Genomic DNA, 13,030 nt, shown 5'->3' with positions numbered 1-13,030 from the left:
AGCATTTGTTCTTTTCGAAGACTTCGAGAAAAAAGACGTAAGTCACGACATAGTTAAAAAAACTTACACTCTTTTATACAGTCAACGGACTTTTCTAAAACTAAATTAAGCCTATGGGCATAACTATGAACAAATTAGACTTCTACCTCACCAACCATAACCGAAGCTCCATCTTTTGTTTGAGCAACAAGTTTTCCGTATTGAAAACTAGTCAGACAGTCACACACAATTTGGGACAGTCAAACTACGGTATGATGAAGACGATTGCACAGTTCTTTTCCAAACACATCAAACTGAATCAAAGTGCAAATTCAACTATTAGGCCAGAGCTGTAAATTTGCTGAATAGAAAGTATTCTATACTAAATTAAAAACAAATTATTTTCAACTAGCACAAATCCTAAATAATAATAATAAGTATTCCAATTAGAAAGAGCGCCGGAAACATTTCTACTTCTCTCTAACTATCATTACTATTCGCTCTTCATCTTGAAACAGTTCACATATAGCACAATATGTTTCATCGATGGGCATTCATGTATATTTAATGACACGCTTCAGAGACTGACAATATCTTTGCTCTCTGAGGCACGAGACAACTACCATCTAATTTTTCTATCGTTTAAACAGCCAAAAAATCTCAGTAATAATAATAATAATAATAATAATAATAATAATAATAATAATAATTTCCCATAGCTCAAATTAACAGTCAATAGGAAACTTTATTTTGAATCAAAGCAAACATATTAAATTTCTTTGTTAGAATATCCTATGGAATATATTCTTCTTGTTCTCTATTGGTATATTATTCAAATTTAAAGGTAACATAATAATATACAAAGTCATGCGAAAATGATATTTTAACATATAAGTCATGCACTTAGGAACATACAGTCTCACAGTGGCAGGTGATCAATGTTATTACTATGAAAAACCTGCTATTTATATTTATCTGAAATTGTATACTGTTAAGACAATATAATAACCTTACGAATATGGAAATTACAGTCAAATTTCCGTCCTTGGAATGCGAAAGCAAAGGAAACTGTATAGTAAAATCACTGACAGCTCGATCCTATTAGCGAGAGGAGAGCAGGTAGAGTAAACATGCTGATGATATTCTAGATTCTCCTTGTTTTGACAGGGAACGTTCCTACGTTTTCTTGATCCACTCAGCCGAACGGTAACATAAGGGCCATTCCGAAAAGTCCAAATACGAGCAAGCAGGATGTCTCTGGCTGGCACGCTGAAAGGTACTTCTGGAGTGAATGACCGCTATCGGGGTTCGCGTTACCTCTGAAGTCTGCGGTATCAACATCAATATGTTCCTATTTGGCGCTGGCCGTCTGAACTTTTTTTTTTAAAAAAAGGAAGAAAAGAAAAATATGTAAACATCTTCCCATGTTGATTATGAAATTTAGAGACATATGAAAGCCACGGAAAACTGTCATATTTTTACCGTTACCACCGGTAACAGCGGTAATATGCACTACACGTCCCTGGTTCTTGACATATTCCACCTGGTTGATTTTGCTATCTTTCTTCTTCTTTATGGCACAAAACAAAAACACCAGATGTTAGGCTGTAATACAGTGGTAGAGCCAATAGAGCGAATAAGCCCATCAGTAACTACAAAAGCGCAAAACTAATCAAATCACTTAGTACGTAGCAACACGGCCGCTAACCAGACACGTATCCCGAACACTCGTACAACACACTAATAACAATTGTCAAGCTGCCAAACAGTTGCACAAGACTTTAGCACCTGCACGAGCGCGCGCCCTGATTTCGTTCTGTACCCTCTTATCTCCACCCACCAAACTATTATACTAATGACTTAGTACTGCCAACAAGTTGATTATACCAGAAAACGATTGTTACTAAATAGCAAAAAAAAAAAAAAAAACTTCTTTATGGCAAACTAGCAAATTGCTTTTAGTTGATCACTTTTCGTCTAATTATTCCCAAATTTCAGGGCCATTGCACCCCAGCTAAAATAATTTTAGTGAATTAAAAGTTATTGTTGTTATCTAATGATACACGATGCATCTTTTGCACTCTATCTACACTATAACTTACAGTCTGCTTCCAGCGAAGATCTGCTAAATAGTTACATAGTAAATGGAAATTGATTTACAAAATCGCAAACTTAAGGCCCCTTGCGCCCCGGTTAAAAATTATTTCAAAGAGCTGAAATTTTCTATGGTAAAGTATTATGATATGATGCAACTTTTGCACCCTATCCAAACTCGCATTTCGAAAAAAAAATTTTTCGCTCCACCCTACTGTTCATTATCAGGATTTCGATCAGAAAGAATAAATGAACTAAGAAGATACTCACCTTCAGGACCTTCTCCTGATATTTCATCTGAAATATAGTATAATATTTATATAAGTAATTTTATACACACACTCTCTCTCTCTCTCTCTCTCTCTCTCTCTCACACACACACACACACACACACATATATATATATATATATATATATATATATATATATTCACATTGGCAGTCATAAATTAAGAAAGAAAGGCAAAATGTGCAATAAAGAAGAAATAACAAGAATTTTGGAGGTGAAGAAAATACCAACGAGACATCATTTACTGGATGAAGTACGTTAGCGTGCCCTCGGTAGATTGAAAGCTGCTCAGCGTTAGCCCGACGTGGTTCAATGTTGATCGAAAAATGGTCAAGAGATTATGGAGAAAATTCCGGTGAACGCAAAATGCTTCGAGAAGTTGCAGTGGCGATTGTCCGAATGTTACATCAACTAGGATTATATATATATCTCTCTTAGACAAGTCGAAGAAACATATCTGCAGTAGCAACTCAAGTGCGTGTGGAGAATGCTGTTTCCACGAGAGGTTTTGTATCAACGAATACAGTACGCAGACAACCTCACGAAGGTGAGTTTTATACCACGAGACCATTGGTGTCTATACTCTTTACCGGGGTGACACAAGAATCAGCGATTAAATTGGGCAACAGCGGATGTGAATTAGACCCAGGAGCAATGGCAGTCAGTTCTCCTTAATAATAAATCTATATTTTCTCTAGACAGTGATTTTCGGTACAGGCAAGTCTGGTGAGAAACATGAACCCGTTACCATTCATCAAATGTTCTTGAAAGCGAAAGATATGGTGGTGCAAGTGTATTTATATGCGGCAGTATCTCGCTTGGAGGAAATACTGATATGTTTGTTCTCCCGCGTGACACAAAGATACCTGAGCTCTATCGTGATAACATTCTGGGTAGTCACGTTTCATCGGTCGTAGGGCTTCGGTATTCGTTCCCCTTTAGAGGTCAGGGATTCACTAAACAAGACGATAATGCCCGTCACCATAGAAAACAATTAATCGATCAGTACTTGAAAGAACACCATATTCAACGAAGGGGCGGCGATTGAGATTCCCGGACACATGACCCGATCGAGAATAAGTGGGATGCTCTAAAGCAACCGATTGCAAGCATTATATTCGCTCCGGGAACTATCAAACATCTTCAACAATCTCCTTGTCAATAATGACCCACATATTAAATGTGCTTGTACAAACATTTATTGCTAGCATGAGACGATGTTGTGATTACTTTATTGCTATGCGCAGTGAGTATATCCCTTATTGGTGTCAGCAAACCATCTATTTTCGGCTTCAGAGCGGATTATGTTTTAGATAGTCACATAGTACAGATTGAGCGTGTTAGAGTTCAGGAATTCATTCTACAAGACGATAATGGTTGTCGGAATAGATAACAACAGGTCCATCAGTACTTGGAGGAACTCCATATTCAACGAATGGAGTGGATATCGAGGTCCCCGGATCATAAACCAATCAAGCTTATTTGGAATGTTCTAAGGCAACGATTTGCAAGCATTATACCCATTCCACGAAGCAGGAAACATCTTCAGCGAGCTGCTTGTCAACAATGGACCCAGATATGAAATGAACTGGTACAAACATTTATTGCCAACACAAGACGGCGTTGAGAATAATGTATTCTATGCATGTTGAGTATATCCCTTATTTTTTTTCATCAAACCATCTTTAAGTGGGTTTAGTGTCTTTTGGTTTCAGTGCCACCTAAGTCCAACATCAATTTTTTTCAACGCATGTACTTTCATTTGGTAGTTTGTCTTGCTGTATGGCATGAAATAGGGGCTTCTTTAATTTCAATAACAGTTTGTTCACCAGGATGTCTTTACTTCCTTATACACGTGAGCATCCGTTTCTTGCTCAATTTATGACGACATGTATATATGTGTTATCATAGTATGTGACTTTATTGATGGGACATCTTTATATATTAAATATTATTAACGATAGCATAATGTACAATGTGTAAGTAAAATATGCCTGTCAGTTCAATTATTGCAGGTAATCATCGTTCCTCAGACCAACATGAAATTACATACATCGTCAAGCAGTTCTTTAGTATTGGATGATTCATGACCGCAAGAATACGACGTTCCAAGCAACGGTTAAGGACAACACTGTCCCGAAATGCCATAATGCTTGCAGTTCGCAACATTCAAGAAACAACAAAAACAACAATAAGTGATATCTTAGAAAATTTTGATTTTATCGTAGTGAAGTAAGAATTGAACGTGTTTCGAATGCTATGAACCAAAATTAATAGAAGGCATATTAATTTTGCCTGCGAAATGCTCACAGAAAGTGTGCGCAGATTTTTATAAAGTACTTAAATTTGTATCAGTATAAGTACTTAAGTTTGTATCCATACAAGTACTTAAGTATGTATCCATACAAACTTGTATCCATACAAGCTGGTGATGCAGAAATTGTTAAGCCTAGATAAGATTCAACGGATCATATTGTATGTATGGCTAATCAGCAAATGTGATGACATTTTTCCTTCATCATATCACTTAGGAAAAATCTTAGTTCAACCTTGTGGTTATGTCAATAAATACAACTGCTGATTCTGAGGAAGACTAAATCCACATTTTTTGTATGAATTGTTGATCAAGTACCAATGCTAGCCTTTTGGACATAGTAAGTCCTTATGTGATAGGTTACTAATTTTCTCTATAACGATCATAATAAAATGTCATATTTTTTTCGATGAAATACTAACAAAAATGTTATAAATATGTTTTGTTCCCGAAATCAAATTACAATGCCTAAGGACCTGTAAGTGCAAAAAGATGTTGATACTACATATGTTTAAGAAGTGTTAGTAACAACTCTACTGTAATACATCCCTTCACATCTAATATCCACATTCTTTGAAGTACATTAGTCATTCGGATTCGCCTATCTAACTCCGCCGGTATATTCCTCGTAGTGTTATCCAAAGAACAAGGTATACGTCACACGTGTAGAGTCTAAAGGGAGATAGCAACTAACGCTGGCGAAATCAATTGCTATTTATACCGAATATAATTCTTACTACCAAAGGTATTCTATTTGATGAGTTCTATTTAAAGGATGAATTTATAATACCGAAGTCATTCCAAATTCGTCACCCTTTAAGAATGTCTTTCACATTATTCTTAACAATCATGCATTAAACATCCTTAACACGTGCATTTGAAATGTGTAACACCAATACCGCTCACCTTAATATTTGCGAAAAAATACTATAGGCAATGTAGAGCTTTTTCTAAATATGCGTATACTATATTCTTTCATTTATCTTTGGACGTTGTATAGAATGACGTTTTAATATGACTTTTACGCAGTTGATTAACAATGATAAATATGTAATAATTTAATAGTAATTTATTTAACCAAAGTTTTTAAAAATAGTCTTAACTGGAAAATCTTCCAAGAAAAAGTATCAGAAGAAATCGTCAGCTGTCCCATATCGGGATTAAATACATTCAGAAAATTATGTGACTCATTATGTTCTCAATGATTAAAAGTGTTAGCATGTGCAGTATAATTAAGCTAATTCTCTATAATTCGTAATCTTCTAAGTTATACTTCTCTAACATATATTCATAATGAAGAAAATACAATTTACAAAAAAAGCATGCATTTTTTCTATTGATGCAAACCGTTAGTAGACGATTATGTAACTATAATCTTTCCTAAGTCCTTTCAAAATCACACAGTAGTTAAATTTCTGCACCAAAATGCAGTACCGTAATATAGGAGAATCTGGAAGTAAATAAATTTTATCTGGCATCGATAACCCACAAATGGGTGTTTCGAGAAAACGGCGATTAAATATTTTTATAATATATTCATTTAACAAACATACATTAAACCGTGTTAAACTCTATTAACTAATAACAAGGCTCTTTGCAAATCACATAGGATAAGGAATGTTGTTAAAAGAAAAGAAACATGAGTACAGTCTTAGGAATTGTAGAACAATTTTTGAATTAACAAAGATGTGGCACGCCATCGTATTGCACCCAACTGACTTTTACCATTATTTTGCTAAAATATTTTGAACGTAATATTTTCCTACCACTAAAACTGAAAATCTTAACTAATATGCTTATTCTTTCAGATGTATATAGAAAAGCCATAAATAATCGTACAACATTGGTATTGTTATGCTAATAATATCAACACAATATTTCCTACGACACCGCAAAATTGTGCATTTATGTCACATGTACATAATGTACGGTGCTCTTCTAACGTGACCTAACGGGCTATATCGACAACAATAACTCAAGCTAAAGTAACCTAAGCGGTATTCTTTCAATGGTTAGGTTATGTTACTCTTATAGATACAGCCCGCTAGTTCACCAGTTAGAAAAATACCCCATGTACTAACGTAACAATCTTATATCTCCTCATCCTCATTATTTTGTGCATCAGAAGCTAACATTTGTAGAAATCATGGTGTATAGAAGGCACGTACGCAAACAAAAAGTGTAAGTCGGCATACTTTTGACATTAAATGGGAACTTGAGTAAAGTATGTGACTGGGAGTTGATTCAAATCTATCTTAGGTCAAGGACCATGCTTGCCCAATGGAACTTCACGACATTGCTCCATGTCACTGTACGTTCTTTTTTAAATTTCACAGTCAAAGGGTCGTCTTTAATTGATCTGAAATGCGCACGCTTCCCGAAATTTGAGTTTATGACCATCAGTATCGATTTATCGTTTCGTAAAGTAGACAGCCAACTGACTAATACTGCGGAAATCCGTCTGCGACATCTTCACAAGAAATGTTTTGTTTCTGGCAGCAGTTGCAATGATATTTATTTATTTATTTATTTATTTAAGAAGAAGAACACAACACGTTAATCCGATATTACTGGTTTAATGTGATTTTCAATGCGTTTATAAATTATGCTTTCAAATATCTTTGCAAATGAGTTTAGAATACAAACCGGCCTATAATTTTGAATTTCTTTACTGTCATTATTTTTAGGAATAGGACAAACTTTTGTAAGTTTCCATTTTGCTGGGAATTTGCTGCTTTGGAGTATTAGGTTACATAGCATGCGTAAAGGTAACAAGAAACTCTCTTCACAACCTTTTATTACATATGATGGTACATCATCGATACCTATCGAACACTTTGATTTTAGTTTTCTGATTGCCATTCGAATCTCGTCCACTTTTATTACCGCTATTTGCAACATATCATTTTTTATATATTTCAACTAATGTCGAATCATCTGTTTCAACTAGCAGTGGTGGTCCGTCTGTATACACTGATTTAAATTAGGTTGCAAATGCGTTTACTATATCTTTATCACATGCTAACTCTTTACCCTCACAACACAATATATTACCATTTAAATGCTTTGATTTACTCTTAATAAAGTTCCAAAACGTAGATGGGTCATCTTGGATTAATTATTCCGGTCCTTTAACGAAGTTAGTATATGCGCCTTGTATATCTTTCTTAATCATTTTTCGAAGTTTATTAAATTCGCGTTTATGTAAATCTACGAGTCTTTGACTTTTTGAGTCTTATCGCTTTGCGGTGACGAGCTTTCATTTTAACTTTATTTATAATGTCTAGCGTGAACCAGCTAGGATAGTTTCCCGTGCTCTGTTTCTTTTTCGGAATGCATTTGTCAAATATATTATATAAGGTGGAATAAAACTTTTCAACAGCGCCACCAATGTCAGTATAGTCACCCAGTACCTCCCACTCTACCTTTCCCAATTCGTGATATAGTTAATTGTAGTTTGCCTTACTGAAATTATAAACCATTACTTTACTTTGACTTTTTATCTTTGCTTTATTGTTCTGTTTGATTCTAATTAATAGCGTAGGGTGGTGTTTATCCTCTTTAAGTACGGGTGGTTCTTCTCTCTCAACCATTACATTATGTAAATTTGTTAATACTAAATCTAGTGTTCTACTTAAACTATTCTGAACATCATTGAATGATTTCAAGTCGTATAATGACATGAAGTTATTTACAGATTTGTACTGCCCCGGGGCGCTCATGAAATCGAAACCCGTACCTTTAATGTCTGGTATATAAAAGTCACCAAGTACAAGAAGGGTGCAGCCTGGTTGACACTTCGATTCAATGTACTGAAATATTTCATCATATTTACAAATGACAGAATTTGGCCGAAAATACATTGTTACACATATACATTTTTACCCTCTTTCCACATACTTTCACCAAAAGACAATCTACGTCAGTATTTAGGTCATCATTATATATTAAGCAAACTTTATATTTATTTCTTAGTATTGTAAGCATTATCCCTAGCCCCTAACCTTGCCGGTTTTTCTGTCACTACGGATTAGTGAATATCTGGCATCAAAGAGTTCTGAGTCAAAGATACTCTCATGCCACCACGTCTCTATTATTGCCAAGAAATCGTAGTTCGTTGACAGCACACTACAATAGAAGGATTCAGTTTTGCTTCTAGCCCCTCACATTCTGATAATACACACTTAGAAACACTTCGAAATGCACGTTGTTATCTGAAGAAGAATTTGTTTGTGCTTTTTCCTCTTTCTTACCTGCCTTGAAATCAGTCTCTGGTCACTTCCACTTGTTCACTCCCGATATTCAACCAGGAGCGTAAATAAATAAGTCGCGATTGTGCTTTTTCAAAAACAACTTGATGTGAATCACAAGGTAGACGTGTATATACAGCCGGAGACATAATGTGCTTAACACTGTCGTATACACCACAATAAATTAATGCACTGAGCAGGTACAGCATATTATGGTTTTTGTTCTTTTACTGTGCAATTATCAGTGTATAGGAATAAGTTATTTAATTTTTTCGGACATGCTTGAACAAACTGAACCAGACAAGATGCAATTTCATCTGCACCCTTTGTTGCTACATTTTCAGACTACACGTATATAAAACCCTGTCCGGAAGCACAGTCACGTATTGATAAGTTGTAGGTTAAGAGCTTGCGTTTGTAATAAGCCACATTGGCAGACAACTTTGGATGTAGAAGGGCTTCCTATAGATCTAAAGCTATAACTTTAATATCATTTGGATTGGCAATTGCTTCTGTGTTGCGATTTTTCAATGAAGTTGTAACACTTTCATCTTTGAGAATATGTAACTTGCGATTATTCTGTAACTTTCGTTTAGCTTCTGGATTTTCTTCGGCAGCGATTTTGATCATTATATTAGGAGTTTGTTCTCAAACTCCATATAAGTCATTTCTTGTAATTTTACAGGAGAAGCGAAAAACGTGTATCGCTCTTGCTCTACATTTAATGAAAAATACTTGAACGATATCTTTTATGTATATTGGCAGATAACAACTCGCTAAATTTTAAGAAATGTCTGATTTTATATTTACGCCTAAATGGCGGGAAAATGTTTAATTTCCGTCCAATACCCACTTTAATATGTTTTCTCTAGAGAAAATCAGCTACTGCCCAATGATTACACTCTACTATATTTATATATTGTAAGACATTTAAATAATAATTTTAACATATAGTTCATTATACCAGGTCCATATTTACACTAAGAGTAACATAATTTATTTTGTTTTTAATGATTTTTTATTTATTTTATTACTAACATTTATATATTAAACTTTTATTTTGTAATGTACTTTTATATTGTATTATGTTTTATTATTTCTTTGGACATTGTATATTTGAAGAAAACCAATTACACATAAAAAATCAATTACACAAAATTTTGGAGCAACAACAATGCTCGTACTCAGTACAACAAAGAAGAAAGACTGTGATTTTGTTACCTATGAAGTATAAAACATTTTCCAGACATTCGCACAGTTAATATAGGAAATACTCATCAAAATTTTCGTACAGGAGTTCTTTGGCAAATTTATGCGCTCTCCCTATTAAGTGTCTCATAAAAGAAAGCTTGCTCGTCGTCACTGAGCCCTATTAAAAATTTTTGCGTCTGAGGATAATTTCCAAAAATTGTGTCTTTGATTAACACTCAACTTGTTGAAACACTTTGAGGTGCATTTACAATCTTTCCCAAGAGCAGCTGCTTCGACATTTTTCTTAGTTCTTGACGTGTATTCCAAGCCTAAATTACGAAAGTGTTTCCTCTTGTTCCTCTCCTACTCGCAACTTTTGGGCTTTTTCTGCGATTTCGTGTTTTTGTTATCCTGAATACCTGATGGACCAGCCGTTACACCATCAGAGGTCTTTTGAACTATCTGCAAGACAGAATTACAAGAAAAAATTTAGAATTTAGGATACAATAGCATTCCACACAGAATGGCAATGTTTGGTGCAATACAACGGTAACACACAAAATCATTGTATTCACGTGTGCAAGAAAGAAAATTAATAATACACACCCTGTCTTCATCATCCGATGAAAAATAACTACTTAGTTTGTAAGACGAACCACTGTCTTCTAAATCACTCATATCTTCGGAAATGTCACTTTTGAATGGCTCCAAACGACGTACACACTTCCTTCCAATCTCGGCCATCTTGCCTTATGCATTGCCATTGTCTTGTACCTAAAACATGTAGATTGTATTTTATAGTGTTAGTAAAAAATCACAGATGGCACTGTTATCAGAAAAATTTGAAAACATCAGTTTGAAGTGGCTGCCGTCTAGGTTTGTAAAACACAGTTAACTCAATCTTCATATACATGTGGATTGTCATTGTCTTGCACAGAGGAGCAGATTTTATAACAAGACCTTACGGCGTTTAAACTTAAAATGACATTTGAAGTTCTCACGGAATGATGGGACTAATCGACATTTTACACTTCTTTCAGGAGAAGTAATAGAAAATGTTAATTCACCCTTTCATTCCAATGGCTCTTTCTACATTTGATACACTCTGTGCGACGAGTCACTTTTTTTTTTGCAATATTCGTAGTGTATTTAGGAGTACAAACTAGCAAAAACAGGTGATGTACATATTGGTTTGTTCACAAAAATTGCAATGAGCCCCGTATTCTCGTGTACACTTCATTTTGGTCCTCCTAGAAATTTATTTGTTTTCTGGAGAGTATATTTTAAGTTCAGGACATATACTGTTCATTCAATAAAGCGTTGAATATATCTAAAGGGTAAAACATGTGTTCTATCACAGAGCGCATATAATATCAATATTTGGTGAGAGTTGAAATTTCTGGATTTCTTACGGAATAGTTTTCAACACGTGTATAGCTCATGTTTTGCAAATTGATTAATAGCGAACTGAGAAACCTATTACTTAAAAATGCATTATTTATTGATATTTATTGCAAAATACATTCTTCATTTATATGCACATGCTACGCTTTAACATTTATAGCACTTTCTCTTAATCTGTGTTTTTGTGTATTAGTGAAGTGCATTAGCATTTGATTGACCTGATGGGCTGAAGTTATATGATTTTTTGCAAATATTGTATGAACAAAGATACAATAACAACCAGAAATAATTAGTTTTACGAGCTCAATCACAAATGAATCAGTTATTGCAGAAACCAAGTAAAATTTTTGTGTTTTTAAGAAAACGCAAAAAATACTTTATTTCGTTAATTGTTGTTGACAAATTCTGAGGAAAATGCATATTGTTGATGTATTGTTACCTGTTGTGACTGTTACGTCAGGGTTAGACGAAAACGCATCGCTTATATGTATTTTTTTAGCAAATATACACATGTGTTGTTTCTGCATGAAATGCATTGCCCTAACAATAAGTTCCTTCTTTATACCTTTATTTGTACATCACAAATGCTTGAAACGCAACAGTCAAAAACGGTATTACTGCTCTTAAAATTGGAGATAACTTGTAAAGTGTTCCACAATTGTTGTGTCTGAGATAAAAATTACATTTTGTATTGAAGAATATCATCTATTACCTTTGTACATGCATGAAGACAAGAAAAAAAGCTACATGGCAACGCAAATAGTTGTAAATTAGCACCTAAAGAAAGATGAAACAAAATCCATCGTCCGTTTGGTTTGTCTTAATCATCTTCAACATCGGAGGGGATGTGAGCATCAAACAGTTCACTGCAGGGCCGTGCTGGGATACTAACGAGGGCGGTGTACAAGTCTATCAAAAGGGCGCCCATATAAACGTGAATATATATATATATATATATATATATATATATATATATATATATATATATATATGAGTGTGTGTGTGGGGGGGTGCGTTATAACTTAATGTCTTAAACATCCGGAGGTGTTTCCTGGCGGTTGGAGGTGGACCAGCAGCGGCCTACAAGTTCTTCGGCCGTCGTAGCTGTTGTTGCATACAAAACGCGTTTCAATCACCCCCTTAAAAAGGAACCAAAAAGGTGTGAGGTAGGGTGAACGAGGTCGTCATAACACAGGTACTTCTTCCCAGTCCAAAGATTTGGAATGTTTCATTCAGGTAGGTCTCCATATTTTGTTAAAATGTGCAGGTGCTCTGTTATGCTGGAATCATATCTGCTGTCTTATGTTCAAGGGCATATGCTCTAACAATTTCGGGAGAACATTACGTAAAAATAAAAAATACGACCTCCCACACAGGCGAGTCCGTAATAAATAAGGTCCTACCACAAAATTATCCACCATACTGCACGGCACTCTCGCATTAAATCTGCAGATCCTTCTCTAGAGTTCCATGTGGACTTTTATGCCCTACACTTGGCTACTGCTAGTT

General features: G+C 34.9%; 1 protein-coding gene across 1 annotated transcript in view; it reads right to left on the bottom strand.

The window, feature by feature from the left end:
* The window catches only part of LOC145682956 (uncharacterized), a 737,495-nt gene that overhangs the window by 380,429 nt on the left and 344,036 nt on the right, over positions 1-13,030 (bottom strand). Inside the window, exon 7 of the mRNA XM_081754317.1 lies at positions 2,344-2,370. Coding sequence (XP_081610443.1) covers positions 2,344-2,370 — 27 coding nt within the window. The remainder of the gene's footprint in view (positions 1-2,343; positions 2,371-13,030) is intronic.

Source organism: Thermobia domestica, chromosome 4 (assembly GCF_964235325.1).
Source record: "Thermobia domestica chromosome 4, izTheDome1.hap1.1, whole genome shotgun sequence".
In the NCBI taxonomy this organism is placed as follows: domain Eukaryota; kingdom Metazoa; phylum Arthropoda; class Insecta; order Zygentoma; family Lepismatidae; genus Thermobia; species Thermobia domestica.
Note: the sequence above shows the minus strand (reverse complement) of the source record. Positions and strands in the feature narration are given on the sequence as shown.